The sequence below is a fragment of the Nomascus leucogenys genome, chromosome 25, assembly GCF_006542625.1.
Source record: "Nomascus leucogenys isolate Asia chromosome 25, Asia_NLE_v1, whole genome shotgun sequence".
In the NCBI taxonomy this organism is placed as follows: Eukaryota; Metazoa; Chordata; class Mammalia; order Primates; family Hylobatidae; genus Nomascus; species Nomascus leucogenys.
Window position 1 is genome coordinate 29,436,480 of NC_044405.1, and position 21,927 is coordinate 29,458,406.

Here is a 21,927-nt window from a genome sequence, read left to right on the forward strand (position 1 = left end):
TATACATAATTTTTACTATCTCTTCAGTGGTCACTTTAGAGATTATAGCACACATTCTTAGATTATTCAAGTGTAACATACATCAGCACTTCCACCACTTCCAAAGCAATGCTGAAACCTTAGAAAACTTTCACTCCATTTATCCTTCTCACCTTTTATTGTTAATGTCATTATGCATTACTTTTCTACTTCTAGTTTAGACCCCACAAGAGATTATAAATATAATAATATTACCCTTTCAGATCCTCCTGGTTCCTTCCTGCATTTTTATCTTTCTGTCATCCTGCCTGAAAAGTTCCCTTTCGTGGTTACTGTAGAGTGGGTCTGCTCAGGTCCAATTTGCTCAGTTGATATCCAGAATTGTTTTGTTTCATTTTCACCTTTGAACGATGTTCTTCCTGGTCCAGAATTCTAGGTTTGCAGTGATTTTCTTTCAGCTCTTTAAAGATGTCATTCTATTACCTTTAGTTTCTTCAACAGCTCTGTTAGGAGAGCTTTAAAGGAATCATTTTTAAAACATTTTGTTCAGCTTTTCAAGTTGTTCTCAGCAGGAGTATATGTCTGACATAGCCACTTTGTCCCATATGGAAGCAGAGGCCCCCATTCTCTCTCTCTGTCTCTCTCAATGTACTTCCATCCTATAGGACCAGATCCTGTACCTCTGGAGGGACCAGGCCATGCTCAAATTTATATTATTTTTATAGTTTAAAATATACAGAAAGACAATTCATCCCACCATGTAACTGAATTTCTAGCCCTCTGAGGCCTTTTGTACTTTTCCTAAATCCCCTAGGAGTTAAGAGGCCTGGACTGGGAAACACAGATAGAGACACAGAACACCCTGAGCCTCTGAGACTTGCCTGGGCATCAAACCCCACCAGAAGGGCCCCTGGAGCCCTCTCCCCTGGGTAGGGGCCACTCCTCTGGGCCACATGCATGCTGGGCTATGGCTGGTCATCACTGACATCACCAGGCACCAAGCAGCCCACCTCCCTCCCTGGTGGGGTCCACAGTCAGGGTTACTACCCCTTCACCTTCACATTCTCAGCACCCGGTGCTATTTCCAGCACGTGGGAGGACTCACTGCATCATGAATAAATGAATGCTTGAGAAGTAAAAGTATCAGATAAAATTGGAAACATTTAGCAGAAAGAATCAAAAAGATATGGTGGCCAATTTGATATTATTTGCAGAAGAAATGGAGACTTAGATCAGATGTCTAGCTGGGACTTAGTTAGCAATCAAGAAAATACACTGCAAGCGAAAGCAGTGCTTGCTGCTTTTCACACGGCAGTGCTGTCGCCAGTGGCTGTGCTTTTTGCTGAGGAGATGCATTAGGTGTTCCGGGTTAGACCTACGGGTTTGCAGTGTTTGGGATAAAACCAAATGGAAATGGTGGGGGGGGGCCCATACAGGGATCTGGGGCCTCCCTAAGTGCCCAGATGGAAGAGGGGGTGCACAGCCCCCAGGAACTGCTGTGAACCTGACGGGAAATGGCTCACACCACTGTCCACCCTTTCCCGTTTGCCACTTGCTCTAAAGCCCTTGGGGGGACTTCATGCACCAGAGAGAGTGGGGAGTCACTTCTAGGAACGTTCCACCCTCATGCCATCATTGACAGGGGCTTCTCTAGCCCGGCATTCCAGAAGCCACAGCCACCCAGACAAGCAGAGTCCCCTGGTGATGGCCCACAGGCGCTGGGATTAGGATGGATGGATCTCTTCTGCAGCCAGCACAGGCCCCCGGGACACTCTATTTGCAGACATTAGACCCTGTCTACTTCAATATTATGCTCTGGAGCCAAAGGCAGGTGAGGGTGCATCAACGGACCCAAATACAGACTCGGGACTTTACAAACTGAACGGCATCTCATAGGACTAAACATAAAACTCGCACTAATAAGCGTTCTCTAGGTTTTAAACACAAACAAGGAAGGGGCGGGAGTTGTTGACACTCCAGCTGGGACAACAGGCCAGGGAGACATATAAAAGCCAACATCCCTGAGCACCTAACACACGGACTCACTCACTCACTCACTCACCCACTCACTCCCATCTCCTCCAGCTCAATCCCCAGCATGGCCGCATCCACTGTGTCCGTCTGCTCCAGCGACTTGAGCTATGGCAGCCGCGTCTGCCTTCCTGGTTCCTGTGACTCTTGCTCTGACACCTGGCAGGTGAATGACTGCCCAGAGAGCTGCTGCGAGCCCCCCTGCGGCGCCCCCAGCTGCTGCGCCCCAGCCCCCTGCCTGACCCTGGTCTGCACCCCAGGGAGCTGTGTGTCCAGCCCCTGCTGCCAGGTGGCCTGTGAGCCCAGCCCTTGCCAATCAGGCTGTACCAGCTCCTGTACGCCCTCGTGCTGCCAGCAGTCTAGCTGCCAGCCGGCTTGCTGCACCTCCTCCCCCTGCCAGCAGGCCTGCTGTGTGCCCATCTGCTGCAAGCCTGTCTGCTCTGGGATTTCCTCTTCGTGCTGCCAGCAGTCTAGCTGTGTGAGTTGTGCGTCCAGTCCCTGCTGCCAGGCGGCCTGTGAGCCCAGCTCCTGCCAATCAGGCTGCACCAGCTCCTGCACGCCCTCGTGCTGCCAGCAGTCTAGCTGCCAGCCGGCTTGCTGCACCTCCTCCCCCTGCCAGCAGGCCTGCTATGTGCCTGTCCGTTGCAAGCCTGTCTGCTGCAAGCCCGTCTGCTGTGTGCCCACCTGCTCTGAGGATTCCTCTTCCTGCTGCCAGCAGTCTAGCTGCCAGTCAGCTTGCTGCACCTCCTCCCAAAGCCAGCAGGGCTGCTGTGTGCCTGTCTGCTGCAAGCCTGTGTGCTGTGTGCCCGTCTGCTCTGGGGCTTCCACTTCATGCTGCCAGCAGTCTAGCTGCCAGCCGGCTTGCTGCACCACCTCCTGCTGCAGACCCTCCTCCTCCATGTCCCTCCTCTGCCGCCCCGTGTGCAGGCCCGCCTGCTGCGTGCCCGTCTCCTCCTGCTGCACCCCTGCCTCCTCCTGCCAGCCCAGCTGCTGCCGCCCAGCCTCCTGTGTGTCTCTCCTTTGCCGCCCCGCGTGCTCCCGCCCGGCCTGCTGAGGCTGCACCTCAACCCGGAAGCCCAGCTGCTGAGTGATCTCCTTAAGATCATCCAAAGCCTGAGTGCTCACTGCCACCTGCACCCCTGGATTCTTTACCCTGGACGGCTCTCCACATCCCGCTCCTGAGCCCTGCAGTGGACGGCAGTGGTCAGCTGGCCACCCAGTGTGCGCTTCTCCTCCTAGCAGCAGCTCAGCTGTTTCTCCAAGTCTTGACTTTCCCCCAATTACTCAGCCCTGCCTCCCCAGCAGCAGGTGGGCAGTGACCCCAGCAAGGCCAGCGGGTCCTCCCAGGCCATGGCCCAGTGTGGGGAGAAACGAGGGTAGACACGTATCAGGTGTGGGTTTCTCGTCGCTGTCCTGGCTCAGTGGCGAGCCCTGCTCCTCCCCTGCTGTGGGCCTGGGCCTCTTTCTCTGTCTTCCCTGACCACGGGAGCAGGTCAGACCCTTCTAATAAATTCCTTTCCTAAAAAGTACAACTGGAATTCATTCTTGTTGATCACAACCAAAGACCCCTGCCTGATGCCCCCCACCCGTGGGTGGTCCTGAGCTGCTCCCACGCCACGAGGTCCCTGTCCTTCCCAGGTGTCCTGGCAGCCCTGCAACACCCTCACCACACAGATGTCCGAGGGGTAGGCAGGCCTGAGGGATGGGAGAGGCGAGTGATCCAACAGCAGAGCCTGCCCTGGGTGGGGCTGCTTTGGGGGCTCCCCAGAAACTGGGTTGTGTCCAGCCCCTGGCTCCAGAAAGGAAACCCCATGGCCGTGTGCAGAAAGGGTCCACACGGTGGGTGGGGACGGCTGTCCTGAGGCCCGCTGGCCAGGCTGGCCCTTGGCTGGCATCCGGGAACTGGGATTTCCGAGGGGCTCCCCCTGGCCCCGCCTCACTGGGCCTGAGCTGTTTGTACCACGTGGTTTAGGCACTCATGTCCCCACTGGGAGTCTGGAATTCTGGCGCAGCCCAGGCAGAAGCTGCTCACATGACCAGTCCCCGGGTACATCACCAGGCAGGGCATCCCCAACATCACATGCGCGGCGTCCCAGCTGCTTGCAGGGGAGTGAGGCACATCCTGGGTGACCCCCACCCCAGGAGAGGCCTCCAAAGCTGAGCCTGGTGCCCCTGGACTCGGCCCCAGGAACCTTTCCCTTGGCCGATTTTGCTCAGTGTCCTCTCTGTGGGAAATCACAGCCATAGGTACCACGACCTGCGTGGCCTGTGGCTCCTGGAGAATCGCTGCCCTGGGTGGTCTTGGGGACCCTGACACAGACCCCAAGCTGCCCTTCCCAAGTGACGACAATGCTATCCTAGGACAGTGCTGGGTGCATTTCTGGTAGTGCTTCCTTTGACTCCTGCTCCAGAGGGGGTGGAGACAGAGAAGGAGGCTGGGTGAGGCCAGGCCATCGTGGGTTTCACGAGGAGCAGAGCCGTCCTGCACCTGCAACAAGCTGTCCCTCCCCTGTGGTGGCCACAGAGGCTGTGGCCTGAAACTCTGGCATGGGGCTGGAGCACCAGCTGGCAAGGAATAAGCCCCCACATGTCCCACCCTGCACTCCTCTGCCCCCACCCCGGCCCCAATGCAGAAGAAATGAGCCAGACTTCTCTCTGGCACCAGGGCTGCACCCTAAGTCGGCATCCAGGCTTTGCCTCACTGGATCCCCTCTGGTTCTCTAGGAGGCACCAAGGGGACCCTGTGGTGAGTCCCCGAACTACAGACACCTGAATCCCACAGACGCAAGATGGAGGGGCCTTGCTCAGAGAAGCACGTCCTCCTCTGTGGATCCCGGACTCGGCTCCTCCCCTAGGCATGGCCCCAGCAAGCATCCAGGCATGTGAGCCTCTGGGGAAACACACCCCCCACACCCCGGGTGTGAACTTCAGGGGAGGTGTGCTGTGGGGGAGAAACATCAAGTTCCTTTCCAAGGGCAACAGGTGGAACTTCAGAACCTCCTGCAGAGGAAGGGCATGCCAGGGTGGCCGGGCAGAGAGAGGCAGCCTCCTCCAAGGGGCTATTCTCAGCTGCACCACAGAAGCTGACGGTGGCTGAAACTGCCCTTTGTCACCTGGACATTCACCATTTGCCCCTGGTCAACAATGCCTACTGCCATCCTTGGTGAAAGAACCAATATCTCATAAAAAATGCAAAAGGCACAAATCATTAGAGAAAATACTGACAATCTTGAATGCAGTAAAATGCACACAAAAGCACAAGCACATAATCAAAGTTCCCACCAATCCCATCTCAGAGAAGCCACCTCTGGGGCATCACGGTGAGACTGGAGGCTCACTGTCTCCCTCCTGGGCACATGGCCTGGCAGGTTCCAGCCACATGCAGCTAGTTAGGGCCACACGATGAGTTTCTATTGGTTAAACGTGCATGAAGAGATGTCTGCCCCTTCCGGGCCACAGGTTCTGGGAGTCCTGCTGCCTCTCTTCCTTGCCGGGCTATCTTGGAGGCTCACGTGCCAGAGAGTGGGCCCACAAGATAGGGGCGTGGCATGCTTGGATGGCAATGTGAGGAGTGGGGAAGGCCTTGTGGGCTTAAGCCATCGACATGTTGACTTCTGTTGGTTTCTGAACCAGCATTGATTACCTTCACCAACAGTATGTAACAAAAGATTCAAATTCAGAATTTATAAAGAAAACATAAAAAGAAATGAATAAAAGAGATGGAAATATGCAATTATGGGATAAGATGTCCAATGGCCAAAAATCATAGGATAAGATAGCCAATCTCACCTACCATCAAGACACCATGCACAAAAATTAACTAGGGGTGAACCCTAGACTTAAATGTCAGAGATAAAATAATGAGATCTCTATATAAGATCACATCATCAGCAGAGACAGTCTCACTTCTTTCTTTTCTATTTCAGTACCTTTTATTTCTTTTTCTTGCCTAATTGCTCTGGCTCGAACTTCCAGCACCATGGTAAATAGAAGTGACAGGAGTGGGCATCCTTGCCTTGTTTTTGATCTTAGAGAAAGAGCTTTCAGCTTTTCACCACTGAGTATGGCATCAGCTGTGGGCTTGTTGCATATGGCCTTTATCGTGATGAGGTACATCTCTTCTATATCTATTTTCTAGAGAGTTTTAATCATTAATGAATGCTGAATTTGTTCAAATGCCTTTTTGCGTCTATTGAGGTGATCGTGTGGTTTTTGTCCCTGATGTTAGTGTGATGTATCACATTTATGATTTATGTATGTTGAACCATTCTTGCATCCCTGGGATAAATCCCACTTGATCATAGTGAATGATCTTTTTAATGTGCTGTTGAATTCAGTTTGCTAGTCTTTTTTTGAGGATTTTTGCATCTATATTCGTCAAGGACGTTGGCCTGTAGTTTTCTTTTCTTGTAAAGACTCTACCTGTTAGTCTTCAAACTGTTAGGACTGATAAACAAATTTAATAAAGTTGCAAGTTACAAAATCAACATACAAAGATTAATAGCATTTCTATATACTAACAATGAACAATGATCCAAAAAAGAGATTAAGAAAACAATATCATTTACAACAGCATTTTAAAGAGTTTAGAAAGATATTTAACCAAGGAGGTGAAAGATCTGTACACTGAAAACTACAAAACATTGATGAAAGAAGTTGGAGAAGACACAAATAAATGGAACAATGTCCCACATTCATGGATTACAAGAATTAATATTGTTAAAATGTCCATACTACCTAAAGCTATCTACAGATTCAACGCAATCTCTATCAATTTCGACGTCAGTTTTACAAACACATAGAAAAGAACAATCCCAAAATTCATATGAAACTGTAAAAGATTCTGAATAGCCAACACAGTCTTGAGTACGAAGAGCAAAGCTGGAGGCCTCACACTCCCTAATTTCAAAATACTTTAAAGCTATTGTAATCCAAACACCATGGGACTGACATAAAAATAGACATATCAACCAATGGAATGGGATAGAAATCCCAGAAACATACCCAAGTGTTTGTTGTCAATTTATTTCTGACAAAGGTGCCAAGAACAAATGATGGGGAAAGGACAGACTCTTCAATAAACAGTGTTGGGGAAACTCAATATCCATGTGCAGAAAACTAAAATTGAACCCTCATCTTACATTATATGCAAAAATCAGCTCAAAATGCATTGAAGACCTCAGCATAAGACCTGAAATGTGAGACTGCTAGAAGAAAGCATAGTGGAAAATCTCCATTACATTGGTCCAGGCAATTATTCCTTGAATAGGACCCCAAAGGCACACCCAACAAAAGAAAACATAGACAAATGGGATTGCATCCAACAAAAAAGCTGTACAGCCAAGGAGACAATCAACAGGGTGAAGAAACAACCCATGGATTGGGAAAAAAATCTGCAAACGATATATTTGATAAGGGGCTACTATTCACAATAAGGAACTCAAACAACCCAGTAGCAAGAACATAAATAACCCAATTTAAAAATGGACAAAACAGCCTGGCAACAGAGCGAGACCCTGGCTCAAAAAAATGAAACTACATAAATAAATAAAAATGGGCAAAAGACCTAAACAGACATTTCTCAAAAGAAGCCATTTAAATGGACAGCAGGCATATTTTAAAATGCTCAACATCACTAATCATCAGGAAAATGCACATTGAAGGGACAATGAGACATCACCCCACACTTGTCAGAATGGTTCTTATCAAAAAGATGAAAGCGAACAAGTGTTAGGGAGGATGTAGAGAAGAGGGAAATCTTGTACATTATTGGTAGGAATCTAAATTAGTACAACCACTATGGGAAACATTATAGTGGTTCCTCAAAAAACTAAAAATAGAACTTGCCTATGATCCACAAATCCCACTTCTGGGTTTATATCTAAAATAACTGAAGTCATTCTGTTGGGGAGAGGTCTGCACTCCTATGTTCATTTCAGTCTTATTCACAATAGCCTAGGTGTGGAATCAATCTAAGTTCATCAATAGATGAATGGATAAAGAAAGTGTGGCATATATACACAAGGGAATACTATTCAGCCATGAAAAGGAGAAAAATCCTGTCATTTGTGACAACTTGGAGGACAAATGGACCTGGAGGACACTATGCTAAGTGAAATAAGCCAGGCACAGAAAGACAAATGGCATGATTTGTGTCTAGAATCTAAAACTGTCAAACTTTGAAACAGAGAGCAGAAAGGTGGTTACCAGAGGCCGGTGGCTGCCAGAGGGAGGAATGGGGAAGGGAGATGTTGATCAAAGGAAACAACCTTTCCATCACACTGGAGGAAAAAGCTTTAGTGACCTATTGCATTGCATGGTGACACATAAAAATAATGTGTTGCATACTTCAAAATTTGTAAAAGAATATACTTTTAATTTACCAGAAAATTGTTAAGTTGGTGAGATGATGGTTATGTTAAGTAGCTTGATTTAATCTTTTTTGTTTGGTTTGGTTTTTTAGACACAGTCTTGCTCTGTTGCCAGACTGGAGTGCAGTGGCACGATAGTTCACTGCAACCTCCACCTCCTGGGTTCAAGCGATTCTTGTGCCTCAGCCTCCCAAGTAGCTGGGACTAGAGGTGCGTGCCACCACACCCAACTGATTTTTGTATTTTTAGTAAAGACAGGGTTTCACCATGTTGGCCAGGATGGTCTTGATCTCCCGACCTCATCATCCACCTGCCTTGGCCTCCCAAAGTGCTGGGATTACAGGGCTTGATTTAATCTTTCTACAATGCATGCACAGATCAAAACATCACATTATAGATCAAAACATCACATTATACCCAGTAAATACACACAATTATTATTTGTCAGTTTAAAAATTGGTAAATAAACAATGAATGAAATAAAAATAATGAAGCTCTAGAAGCACATATAGGGGAATGTCTTCACGACGTTGTGGTAGGCAAAGACTTTGGGAATGGGGTAAAAACGCTACACATAAGAGAGTAAATTAGTAAATCGGATTTTACTACAATTAAGAGCGTCTCTTCATCAGATGATACTATTAATACCACAACACACCCATAAGCATGACTCGAATTGAAATAGACGACCAATACCGAGTGTCAGCAAATGTGTGCAGGAAATGGAACTCTCCTACATTTGCTGGGGTGGGAATGTGAAATGGAACAATCCCTCTGAAAAACAGTTTGGCAGTGTCATAAACATGACACACACCCCCTTCATATGCCCCACACACTCCACCTCCTGCGTTTACCCAAGAGAAGTGAAATCATATCACAAAGACTCACTCACAAATGTTTAAAGAAGCTTTTGCCACAACAAGCCATGTGTCCATCACATGCCCCACACACTCCACCTCCTGTGTGTTTACCCAAGAGAAGTGAAATCATGTCACAAAGACTTGCTCACAAATATTTAAAGACGCTTTTGCCACACAAGCCATGTGTCCATCGACACATGGGTCAATTGTACTATAGAATTTGATTTATATGAAATTCCAGGAAAGACAAACCTATTTGAGATACAGAGGAGATCAGTCGTTTCTTGGGGCAGAGTCAGGAGGGGTGGGGATTGATCATGAAAAGTACACCTGGGAACTCGGAGATGATGGAAAATCCAGATCTTGCTTGTGGTAGTGGTTACATGGGTGTATATTTTCTCAAAACTCATCAAATGGTAACTTTAAATAGGTACATTTTACAGCATGTAATCATACTTCAATAAAACTGACTTTTTAAAAACTTCATTTTTAAACCCCAGACTTGGATGAGTTATTTGCAATTCCCATACTCAGTGGTGCACTAAAGCCGGCATGCCCTGGCTCATGACAGCTGACATGCCCCCCTCTCTTCCCATCTCTGTGTTAAGTGACATTGTCTCGGTAGCTTGGATTTAGCTGGGTTGGGAGCATTCACACGTGGATGTTGGCAAATGCAACCAATCGGGACTTTTGTTTTTGTTTTCGTTACAAAAACAAAAGCCAGTTATTGAATGTTCACTGACACACTGCATATATACAACTCATATTCAGAATACATAATAAATTTCTGCAAATCAATAAGAAACACAAGTAGCCATATTTTTAAAAGCAAGCAAATGTGTTGAACAGGCACCTCACAAGAAAAGATATCCAAGGTTCAATGAGCGGCTTTACTCATCAGGGACATGCACATTAGTGCAACAGTGCAATATTCCTACACACTTTCCAAAATAAACAAATTTTAAAAGACTGATCAACCTCATTTCGTAAAGATACAGAATAAATGGAATTATAAAATCAACTAGTGAGGATGTAAATTTCTCTAGAAAGTTGTTGGTATATGCTAAGCCAACATATGCCTATCTGTGACCGAGCAATTCCACTTTTGGGAGCACAATGAAGAGAAATTAGTAAAAATATCAGTGAAAAAGTTTACAAGAATTTTTCTAGCAGCACTATTAATAGCAGCCAAAATCAGGAAACAATCTAAATCTCTAACACTGTGAAAGAGAATGGACAAATAACATGTTGTAGAATTTAATACAATGAGGCAGCAAAAAAAGAGTGAAGTACTGATGCATGCAGCAACATGGTGCTTCTCACAGACATTGTGCTGAACAAAATGAACCATAAAACAAAAGAGTTCCATAGAACAGGCAAAGCTAACCAATGAGGAGAGAAGGTAGAACAGCAACTAATACTTAGGAAGGAGGGAGTAACAGAGAGACAGCACAAGGGATCATTTAGGATTCTGGAAATGTTCCACATCTTCCCCAAAATATTCTAAGGGGAAATATTTCCACCCAGAAATTATATCCAGCTAAGCTATCAATAAAATAGAAGAGCAGAATAAAGGCATGTTTAGTCATGCTATGGCTCAAAAATGTATCTTCCTTGCACCCATTTTCAGAAAGTTACTGGAGGATGTGCTCCACCCAAACAAGGGCATAAATCCAGAAAGAAAAAGACAAGGCATCCAGGAAGTAATGGATCCAACATCAGAGAGAGATGAATGAAAATCCAAAGACAAGAGTGAAGGGAGATCCCAGAAAACCTGTGTACCAGGCTGAGGGAGCCGCCAATAGAGACTGGTCCACACATAAGAGAGCTCTACGAGAGATGTTTCCAAAAAATAAATGAAGCTAATAGATTGTTATATTTGAACTTCTTGAGTGGAGCATGGGGATGAATGAGTCAGAGTTTGGAGAGGAGCAATTGTTAACTCCAAGAGGGGAAAAACATAAACAAAAACAAAACATGTACAAATAAGGAAATTTAATCTGGTTCCACTATTCAGACTTGGCTATGAACAATATTTACTTTATTATAATATACATTCTGAACACTGATTTAACCAAATATTGATATTTTACTGCCTTTGCCTTCTGAGGATGGGAAGGGGGAGCTTTTCATGGGCCTGGTGATAAACAAGAGAAAGTACTTTCCTCCACAATAGGAAATCAGATCATATCTGAAATTGAAAATGCAAGAAATAACAGAGCATGTACATTGTTTAATAATTCTGAGATAAACAGGAGAACTAAGAAGAGCATCTGGGATGGGTCTTGGGAGGGATGCATGCCAGAGAGGGGGGTGTTAAAGGCATTCAGTTTTATAAGGAAAGCAGAGCATAAAAGTTTGAAAAATTTGCAGCCTGACTATGCAATAGAAAAGAAAAACCCATTTTCTAGGGAGAAATTCACGCCGGATGCAGAAGTTTGCATAAGTAGCAAGGAGCCTAATGTTAATCCCCAAGACCATGGGGAAAATATCTCCAGGCCACATCAGAGACCTTCATGTCAGCCCCTCCCATCACAGGCCTGGAAGCCCAGGAGGAAAAAGTGGTTTTGTGGGTCCAGGGTCCCCATCCTGTGTGCAGCCTGGGTGAAAGGAACCAGTGTACAGCTCAGAGTGTGGCTTCAGAGGGTGGAAGCCCCAAGCCTTGGCAGCTTCCATGTTGTGTTGAGCCTGCAGGTGCACAGAAGTCAAGAATTGAAGTTTGGGAACCTCTGCCTAAATTTCAGAAGATATGTGGAAACACATGGATGCCCAGGCAGAAGTTTGCTGCAGGGGTGGGGCCCTCATAGAGAACCTCTGCTAGGGCAGTGCAGAAGGGAAATGTAGGGCCAGGGCCCCCACACAGAGTCCCTACTGGGGCACTGCCTAGTGGAACTGTGATAAGAGGGCCACCATCCTCCAAACCCCAGAATGGTAGATCTATTGACACCTTGCACTGTGTGCCTGGAAAATCTGCTGACACTCAATGCCAGCCCATGAAAACAGCCAGGAGGGAGGCTGTACCCTGCAAAGCCACAGGGGTGGAGCTGTCTGAGGCCATGGGAACCCACTCCTTGCATCATTATGACCTGGATGTGAGACCTGGAGTCAAATGAGATCATTTTGGAGCTTTAAAATTTGACTCCCCTACTGGATTTTGGACTTGCATGGGCCCTGTAAAATCCCTTTGTTTTGGCCAATTTCTGCTATTTGGAATGGCTGTATTTACTCAATACCTGTACCCCTATTTTATCTAGGAAGAAACTAGCTTGTTTTTGATTTTACAGGCTCATAGGTGGAAGGGACTTGCCTTGTCTCAGATGAAACTTTGGACTGTGGACTTTTGGGTTAATGCTGAAATGAGTTAAGACTTTGGGGGACTGTTGGGAAGGCATGATTGGTTTTGAAATGTGAAGACATAAGATTTGGAAGGGTCAGGGACAGAATGATATGGTTTGGCTGTGTCCTTACCCAAATCTCAACTTGAATTTCATCTCCCAGAATTCCTACATGTTGTGGGAGGAACCCAGGGGGAGATAATTGAATCATGGGGGCTGGTCTTTCCTGTGCTATTCTAGTGGTAGTGAATAAGTCTCACAAGATCTGATGGGTTTATCAGGGGCTTCTGCTTTTGCTTCTTCCTCATTTTCTCTTGCTGCCACCATGTAAGAAGTGCCTCTCACCTCCCACCAAGACTCTGTGGCCTTCCCAGCCATGTGGAACTGTAAGTCCAATTAAAACCCTTTTTCTTCTCAGTCTTGGGTATGTCTTTATCAGCAGTGTGAAAATGGACTAAAACAGGGGCATCCCACCGGAGTTTGCAGATGGAACAGATAGGGGTGGCAGGGTGGGGAGCCAGGGGGCATTCCTAGCCGAGACACCCATTGTTCAATGGAGCAGGACTCTGGGACAGGTGGAGAACATCTGCTGGTAAAAAAATACCCCACCCCTGGTACCAAATACCCCAATAGCAAAGACACACAGGCAAAGACAGGAGGAAAGTGGGGCCAGGTTTTCCAGACTTGCCAACTCACGATCTGTTCAACTCCCAGCTCCACCAGCAGACATGCAGCATCACTGCGTGTGGTTGCAGGGCACAGACACCTGTAAGCGGCCAGCATCACCCAACCACATGCAGCAGTCCTGGGACCACAGTAACAACCCACAGCAAGTAAACTAATTAGGGTTGCCTGGAGGCAAAGTCTCAGCCACAACAAGGAAAGGGAAGGCTTGTGAGACTCCTGTGAGGAAAATACCCAGGGAGGGTATAAAACCTCACGGTAGCCAGGGCACGCAAACCCACACATCTCACGCCAGCACTCACACCACCCAGCCCAGCACCCACCATGGCTGACACCTGCTGCACCAGGACGTATGTGATTGCTGCATCCACCATGTCTGTCTGCTCCAGTGATGTGGGCTGTGTCAGCCGAGTCTCCTCCCCCAGCACCTGCACTGGCTCCTCCTGGCAGGTGGACAATTGCCAGGAAAGCTGCTGCGAGCCCTGCTCCTGTGCCTCCAGCTGCCGTGCCCCTAGCTGCTGTGCCCCAGCCCCCTGCCTGGCCCTGGTCTGTGCCCCAGTGAGCTGTGAGCCCAGTCCCTGCCAATCAGGCTGCACCAACTCCTGCACACCTTCATGCTGCCAGCAGTCTAGCTGCCAGCCGGCTTGCTGCACCTCCTCCCCCTGCCAACAGGCCTGCTGTGTGCCTGTGTGCTGCAAGTCCCTCTGCTGCAAGCCGGTGTGCTGCGTGTCCATGTGCCCTGGAGCTTCCTCCCCATGCTGCCAGCAGTCTAGCTGCCAGTCAGCTTGCTGCACCTTCTCCCCATGCCAACAGGCCTGCTGTGTGCCCATCTGCTGCAAGCCCAACTGCTGTGTGCCTGTCTGCTCTGGGGCTTCCTCTCTGTGCTGCCAGAAGTCTAGCTGCCAGCCGGCTTGCTGCACCACCTCCTGCTGCAGACCCTCCTCCTCCGTGTCCCTCCTCTGCCGCCCTGTGTGTAGGCCCACCTGCTGTGTGCCCGTCCCCTTCTGTTGTGTCCCCACCTCCTCCTGCCAGCCCAGCTGCTGCTGCCCAGCCTCCTGCCTGTCCCTCCTCTGGTGCCCTGCGTGCTCCCGCCTGGCCTGCTGAGGCCTTTTCTCAGGCCAGGGTCCAGCTGCTGATGGGCACATCCCCCAGGGCCAGCTGGCTCAGGTCCTGACCTGGGTTAAGTGGCTGCCCCTACCTGGGACAGGGTCCCCATGTCTCCCCTGTGCTGAGGTGACCTCCCCCTCCTTACTCCCAGGAGCCTCCAGCCTCGCTGCTCCCCAGCTCCTGCCTCCCAGCAGGTGCCCACCTGCCTGCTGGGTCCCCTGTCCTCCCTTCCAGGTTCTCTGCTCTGGGTCACTTGGCCTCGACTTGAACCTGTCAGCACCTCCTCCTGCTCCCCAATAAACTCTCCTTGGTCACCTGATTCTCTTTTCTGTTGTGCTCCTGGGGGACACACGGTTTTGAGCTGACATTGGTCTCCTCCAGCCATGATTATTTTTAGGAATGAGTGACTTAACCTAGAAGTCACAGGGGACAGTGGCCTAACTCCTCCAGGGGGTCACCAGGTGGGACGCACGGTCACTCCCAGGAAGGCTCAGTCCCGGCTCAGCCCCTGTGCCCAGGTCTTCCTGAGCCTGGTCATTCGCTGCCGTGCCCTGGGCTGTGGCGCTCTCCAGGCCCCAGGACCCTCCCACCCACTCTCTCACCTGGGAGAGCCCGCCCTGCAGAGTCACCTGCTGGGAAGCTGGTCTGGGGTCCGGGCACTGCAGCCTCCAGGCCTGGTCACCCTCCCTGTGTGCCGCCCGCCCGAGGGTTCTGCCCATTTAGCAGCAACGCAAGGGGAGAGTGAGGGGCTGCTGCACCTGCACAGGAGACAAGGGACTCGATGAGGACAAAAGCATCATGGGGTGGGTGGAGGGATGGCATAGGGGCAGATGCTTGCTGCTGACTGGGACATTCCCCAAGGCCCACCGCCCGCTGCCCCTGAAATGCACGTCCTTCATGTGGTTTAGGTGTGCAACTTGTGATTTTCTAGGCTTGTCCCTAATCTATCCCAGGCCAGGCCTGGCCAGGTTCTTCAAGGCCCTGCGGCTCTGCTGCCCCGACCCGGGTCAGGGGTCCACACGGCTCCAGCTCAGGCCTCTCCTCCTCTCACCCTGCCCAGCAGCATAGGGACGGCCCCTGCTCTGCTGGGCTTGCCCATCCCGCCGTAGGTCCCTCACCTGATGACCCCATGAGCTCCTGCTCTGGTGTCTGTCGGGGTGTCTGGTGTCTGTCTCTGGGGACCTCAGCTCCCCTATCTTGCTCTGTCCACAGCATCAAGACCCTGCTCACTGCTTTGACGATTCACGATCCGTGCCGCCAGCGTCACTGCCCGCTCTACACCCATTCAAGCCCAGCACACGGTCTGAGCTGGGGATGACTGTCCCCACTGATGTCAGGCAGCCCTAAGTTGGCCTGTGCCATGCGCTTTGCATCACCACCACGGGGACAGCGCCCAGAGACAGGACCAGTAGTCACAGTGGCTGGAGGGAGCCCAGCTCTACAACAGGCACCATCCCCAGGGGGCTGTCAGGGTGGGCCCCCTTGCAGACAGGGAGTCCAAGAAACCTCTGCCATTCGTGAGTGACCAATCCCAGGGCCCAGGCGAGGGTGGAACAGAGTCCCTGGTCTGCCCTCCTCTCCTCCCAGTTCCAGGCTCGGTTTCTGGCAGGGCTGTGTGGCGGGGCTCCGGAACGTTCCTGCTGGCCCCTCTCCCCTCTGACGGGGCCTGCTCGGGGGTGTTGGGCTGGGGGGACCATCACCAGCAGACAGATGAATGCGTGACAGACTTCTCCAATGAGACACGGAGAGCAAGAGATCAAGAAAACCCTGATGTGCTTGACTCCATAAGCAGACATTAACCTCTCTATGCCACGAGACGACAGCAGAAAACCAGTGAAAAAGGAAGCCACGGTGTGAGAGGACACTCGACTGAGAAGATTTCAATGAGACAAAGGCATAAACTCCCAGGAGGGAATAGGCATGGACGGGCTACTCCCACCCAGAGGCCCAAATGGCCTTGGAACATGAGACATCGGCACCCCTGGAAGGCAGGCACCTGCCAACAGGAACCCCAGGCACCTCACCCCGCTTGTCCTAGAAGAAAAAGCTGGACACACCCATTGCTCAGGGGACGTGGCGGGCAGGAGCTCCAGCTGGCTGTGGAAATGGGGGATTGGCACCACTACTTTGGGAAGAGGCGGGGCCCTATCTTACCATGGGAGAGGCCCCCCGGACCCCACCATCGGCAGTGCTGAAAAATCTCCGGCGCATGTACGTAAGCGGCACTGTTTGTTACCATGAAAAATTAGAAACAACCTAAATATCCATCCACGAGGGAATGGAGGCGAATGGAGCCAGCGCCGCACCACGGGGAGGCCCTGAACGAGGGCCGTGCGCTCACCTGAGCCGCACACACACAGGAGCGCGAGTGCGCAGGCTGCGGAAGAAAGCCCAGGCCGCACAGGTGCCAAGCGAGGCGGCGCTCTCTGGCCTGGGGACACGCTTTAGCAGTTTCTGTAAATAAGTGGATGGGATCCCACCTCTCAGCGGATTTTCCAGAGAAATAGCTGGGGGATTAGAGAAATTTTTACCGTGGAATTAGTAACAGCGGGGATTTCACCACCCAGATTAACCTGATGTCATTAATTCCATGATCAAAGGTTTTTTTTTTAATTTATTCTGGTTTTTTGGAACCATTTGAAATTCAGTGCTGTAGCCACATGGCGGCACCTCCCCCGGGTCCCTCTGCAGGTGCCTCCTGGGAGTGAGGGCCTTCTCCCGCCTGCCCGCAGTGAGTGCAGCTGAGGACGGCCAACTTCTATATATATATAGTTATCAAAAGAAGCAGAACGTCATGCAACAGTCGTATCCAAATTTCCCAAAAAGCCCCCCAAACTGGAATCAGATAAGTCTGTGCACTGCCCTGGTGACCCTGACATTCTCATCTCATTTAACCCAGGAGCGTCCTCCCAGGACCTGACCCTGAGCATTCTGGACACTGCTGTGAGGTCTTCATCAAGGAAACTACGCCCATGAGACAACTGCTTCAGGCGGGGCCGCCCGGGATGCCAAAGCCACTGTCAGGAGGCGCTTGAGCAACAGGGCGTCCCAGCAGTGCCACATCCCCCAGCAGAGGCCACACAGAGACCACCCCATCTCCACAGACAGAGGTCGGCAGCGCCTGGGCAGAGTGCAGCGTGTCAGTGGGCGCCTCCCGGCGGGGCTTCCTATGTGTCAATGCACACATGCTGAGGCTCTCCAGCCCGAGGCCACATCTGTTCGACGCAGGCAAAGGCAGCTGCCCCAGATCCCTGCCAGGGTCACCTCTGCTCTAACGACATGACAGCAGGGAACAAACCCCAGGGGAGGTGGATGCTCTCACGGTGCCCTTTTGTCTCTAAAGGGGGGAGAGATCTTACAATTCTTCTTTTTCTCTGCCAGGATGTTGCCTTGGGGGTAAGCACCTCCCTTCTCCACCCCACACCACCTTCCACACAACCACAGACACAAGGCTGGGGCACGGGCCCAAATGTCACAGGTGTGCAGCCACAGGGCTCTTACCTTTCACAGCCTGTCAGCCCCCGACCCTGGGTCCCCAGTCCCTCACCATGCTGCCTGGCCCTGCCTCCGCCTCCTCCCTGCCGGGTGCCTTCCAGAGCTTCACAGCCTCCTCCTCCACCTCCCACAACTCCTCCAGCCCCTGTTCTCAGATCAGCGGGGCAAACCTGGCTTTGTTTACGTGGAACCCGAGACCCTGCCCTGGTCAGCACCCAGTTCGAGAGCTCTGCTCAGCAGTGAGAATGAGACACCATGGCAATGTGGCTGTGCACCCGACACCTGGCTCAGCGCAGGCGGCACACCGACAGAGCCTGTGGTGTGACCACACCAAGCAGCCCTAAGGCAGCAGGTGCCCGCTCAAGCCTCAGCCTCTGGTCCGGTACCGCCTGCCCACTTGGGTGTATTTTTTGTCTGACTTTTGCTTCTGGTGCCGAACAACCCAGCCAATTCAACACAGCCCCAAGGCTGTGCTAAAAGTTCCTAGGAGGAACACGTGCCACAGCCTAGACACCCACCAGGAAAAGCAACCAGGAAAGGAGGATGCAGTGGGGAACCCTGCCAGAAAACACACACAGGGGGTCTCTAAAACCCAAGAGCCTGAAGCACCTCACTCACTCACCCGCTCACTCACTCATGCCTCCCCCAGTTCACCTCTTCCACACCCCCAGCATGGCCACGTCCACCATGTTCGTCTCCTCTAGCACTTGCACTGACTCCTGGCAGGTGGCAGAGGCCCCAACTGTGCTGGGAGGTGGGACATGGCGGGAGGCTTGGGCTCCAGCTGTCCCAGAGCTCAGGGAGTTCCACTCAGGGACAGCTTGGGCATCCTGGCCTCCTGTGCATGCTCACAGACACTCAGGGACGCCCTCTGCTCCAGCCCCAGGCTTGCCGCTGGGATGCAGAACAGAGAACAGACACACGGCCTCTGGAATTCCCTGTGCTGGGCTGGGTGGGCAGAGGGCTGGTGGGAACAGGAAGGCCCCAACGGCACAGGAAGTCCAGGACAGCACGGGGACACATGCAGACCAGAGGGTGAGAGAAACACATGGACACACAGGTCCAGATGTAGCCAGATGTGGTTTCAAACAGGATTGAGCAACAGACTCCTAGAAATACAACTGCAGGCAAGGGATGCTGGCAAGGTGTGGCCGTCACCAGGTTGCCTGCGAGAGGCCCTGAGTCTTTACTTGTTAACAGCTATACAATCACAATGCCGGGGGAACACATTATTCTTTCTTTGCCAATTTAATGAAGAAAAATATCTTATGGTTTTCTTCAGCAAGGTGTGCAGTGTTCCAAAGTGTGAACACGCTGCACTTGATGTCTGCAACGACAGGTGGATGGCACTGAATGTCTCTCCAGTTGTTCATTATTACAAATGGCACTTCTGTGGGTGTTTCCACTGCATACATTTCCACACTCAGGTATGTGTTTACCTAAATTCCTAAAAGTGGCACTTCTAAGCTGGAGTGTTAGCAGATTTCAAATTCATAAAGATATTTAGAAATACCCTCAAAAAGAGTGTCCAAACTGTGCCTGCTAAGACCGATGACAGAGGAAATGGTGCAGCAGGGAACTGTAAGGGGCTGTCCCTCCACAGAACATCAGAAACCGGCAAAACAAACAGATATGGTTGGACTTTGTGTCCCCACCCAAATCTCATCTTGAACTGTCATCCCCAGGTGTTGAGGGAGAGACCTGGTGGGAAGTGATTGGATCATGGAGTTGGCTTCCCCCATGCTGTTCTCGTGATAGTGAGTTCTCACCAGATCTGACAGTTTTATAAAGCAGTTTTCTCTGCTCTCACTTGCTTCTCTCTCCTGCCACCATGTGAAGAAGGTCCTTGCTTCCCCATTGCCTTCCGCCATGACTGTAAGTTTCCTGAGGCCTCCCCAGCCATGTGAAACTGTGAGTCAATCAAAGCTCTTTCCTTTATTAATTACTCAGTCTTGGATAGTATCTTTATAGCGGTGTGAAAAAGGACTAATACACAAACAAAAACAAACAAACACTACTTGGTAAAATCAACTTTATCTGAACTCTGGAAAATAGCCGAAGGTTTACAGCGAGCAAGGGAACACATAATCAAGTAAAAGCAACAGAGCCCAATAGGAGAACCTTGTGGATTTTAACTTCCCCTTGCCCCATCCCCCATCCCCAGCTGGGTGACAGTCAGGAAGACAGCAGCTGGAGTTCCTGGTGTGGGGTGCTGCTGCCAGGGAAGCAGAGTGGACCTTGTTTGTAAGGCAGTGTAGTTTTCTATTTCGATCCTTCTGGTGGCTCCCTGAAGGGCTAACACACAGGGCTTGCCTTATTTCACCAACTCAGACTTTCTCAAGGTAGAGGAGCAGCTATATGGAGGGTGTGTGTTACAACGTTTAAAGGTAAAGGAAGAAGCCACTGACACCTAAGTCAAAAATTATCAGTTGAGAAAACATTGGACACCCCCAAAAAGCCTGGGAGGAAAAACTAGGAGATGACATGCTTTGAGGAATAAAGGAGTTAGAAGATTCCACATATTTTTAAGAGTCCAGAAAGCCCCCATGCATGTCTATGATGGGGCACTGGCTCAGAAAAGAGCTGAGAAGCTCTCAATGCTCACCTCTAGCTGAACTTCAGGCTCTGAGCAAGCAGGAAGTGAAGATGCAAGCAGGAAGTGAAGGGGAAGGCAGAGTCAGAAACTCCCCAGCCAAGTGCTGAGGACATGGACCAACACACAGAGCCCAGCTACAAACGCTGAAGAAAATTGTTTCCAGGGGTTTAAGGAACTCTCTGTCAAATTACTGTCTCAGCACGAAGCTAATAGAACAGTGAGCATGCATCGTGAAGAAACTATTTTTAAAAACTGACAGAAACAAACAAAAACAACCACAATCCACAACAATCAGCAACAGCAAACTGCACAGAGGGAGGAAAGCCTGATACCCAGAAATATCCCATTGTAATTGTCACTGTCCAGTTTTCACCAGAGGCATGTGCCATGCAAAGCAGCAAGAAATATAAGCTACTCATAAGGAGGAAAAGCAATTAATGGAAAATCTTCCTGAGGAAGCCCAGAATTGGACTTACTAGACAAAGCCTTTCAATCAACTGCTTAAACACGTTCAAAAAACTAAATAAAATCACAATGAATTAAGATAAACCAGGAAAATGATGCCTCACCCAACAGAGAATATCAATAAAGAGGAGGAATTTTAAAAAGAAATTAAATAGAAATTCTGGAATTGGAAAGTACAATCACTGAAATAAATAACTCATGATATGGTTTCAACAGCAGATTTTAGCAGCTATAAGAATTAGTGAACATGAAGATAGATCCATTAAAGTATTCTAGTCTGAGGAGAAGATGAGAAAATGAGGAGCAGATGAGAGAATGAAGAAAAATAAGCAAATCTGGAAAGACCTGTGGGACACCATCAAGCATACCAACACACCCAGCAGGATTTCCAGTTGGAGGGCAGACAGTGGGAGCAGAAAAAATAGTTGAAGAAATAATGGCCCAAACTTCCAGAATTGAGGAAACACATCAATCTAACTCAAAGAGATTCATATAAAAACACAGTATAATCAAACTCTCAAAAGTCAAAACAAAGATAGAATGTAGAAAGCAGTGGGACAGAAGACTAACAGCGGATTTCTCATCAGAAACCATGGAGGCCAGAAGGCATTGGGATGACATATTTAACATGCTGGGTTTGGGCACAGGGGTGGGGAGCACCCAACAACCAAAAAGACATCTTCATCTGGCAAAGTGACCCTTCAAAAGTGAAGAAGTAACACATTTTGAGGTAAATAAAACCTGAGAGAGCTCATTGCTGAAAGATGTGCCTTACAAGAAATGCTAATTCAGGCTGAAATAAAAAGGCAGTCGATAGTAACCTGAAGCAATATGAATGAAGAAAGATCAACAGCAAAAGTAGCCATGTTGGTAGTTTGTGTGTTTATAGGAGTTTTTCCATTACAACTTGGTTATCTAATTTGTTGGGTACAAATATTCATAGTATTTCTTTATAATTATTTTTTTTGATGTTAAGGTCAGTAGTGATGTTCCCATTTTCATTT

The 21,927-nt window shown here is 49.6% G+C and overlaps 3 protein-coding genes across 4 annotated transcripts in view; 2 read left to right on the forward strand and 1 right to left on the reverse strand.

The window, feature by feature from the left end:
- TSPEAR (thrombospondin type laminin G domain and EAR repeats) overlaps positions 1-21,927 on the reverse strand; it is a 190,841-nt gene that overhangs the window by 98,148 nt on the left and 70,766 nt on the right. The gene's annotated exons all lie outside the window — the stretch shown is intronic.
- On the forward strand, positions 2,078-3,064 carry LOC105738738 (keratin-associated protein 10-12-like). The gene is made up of 2 exons (XM_012501859.2): positions 2,078-2,443; positions 2,660-3,064. Exons 1-2 carry the CDS (start codon positions 2,078-2,080, stop codon positions 3,062-3,064), a joined length of 771 nt encoding a protein of 256 aa, XP_012357313.2.
- Positions 13,569-14,431, forward strand: LOC100583126 (keratin-associated protein 10-8). Its single transcript, XM_003277367.2, has one exon. The coding sequence runs from the start codon at positions 13,585-13,587 to the stop codon at positions 14,362-14,364; it is 780 nt and encodes a 259-aa protein (XP_003277415.1). The 5' UTR covers positions 13,569-13,584; the 3' UTR covers positions 14,365-14,431.

Excerpts from the sequence above, each read along its gene's own strand:
- LOC105738738 (XM_012501859.2), top strand. The coding sequence starts at position 2,078 with ATGGCCGCATCCACTGTGTCCGTCTGCTCCAGCGACTTGAGCTATGGC. Across the intron at positions 2,444-2,659 it reads TGCCCATCTGCTGCAAGCCT|CCTGTCTGCTGCAAGCCCGT; the intron begins GTCTGCTCTGGG and ends GTCCGTTGCAAG.
- LOC100583126 (XM_003277367.2), top strand. The coding sequence starts at position 13,585 with ATGGCTGACACCTGCTGCACCAGGACGTATGTGATTGCTGCATCCACC.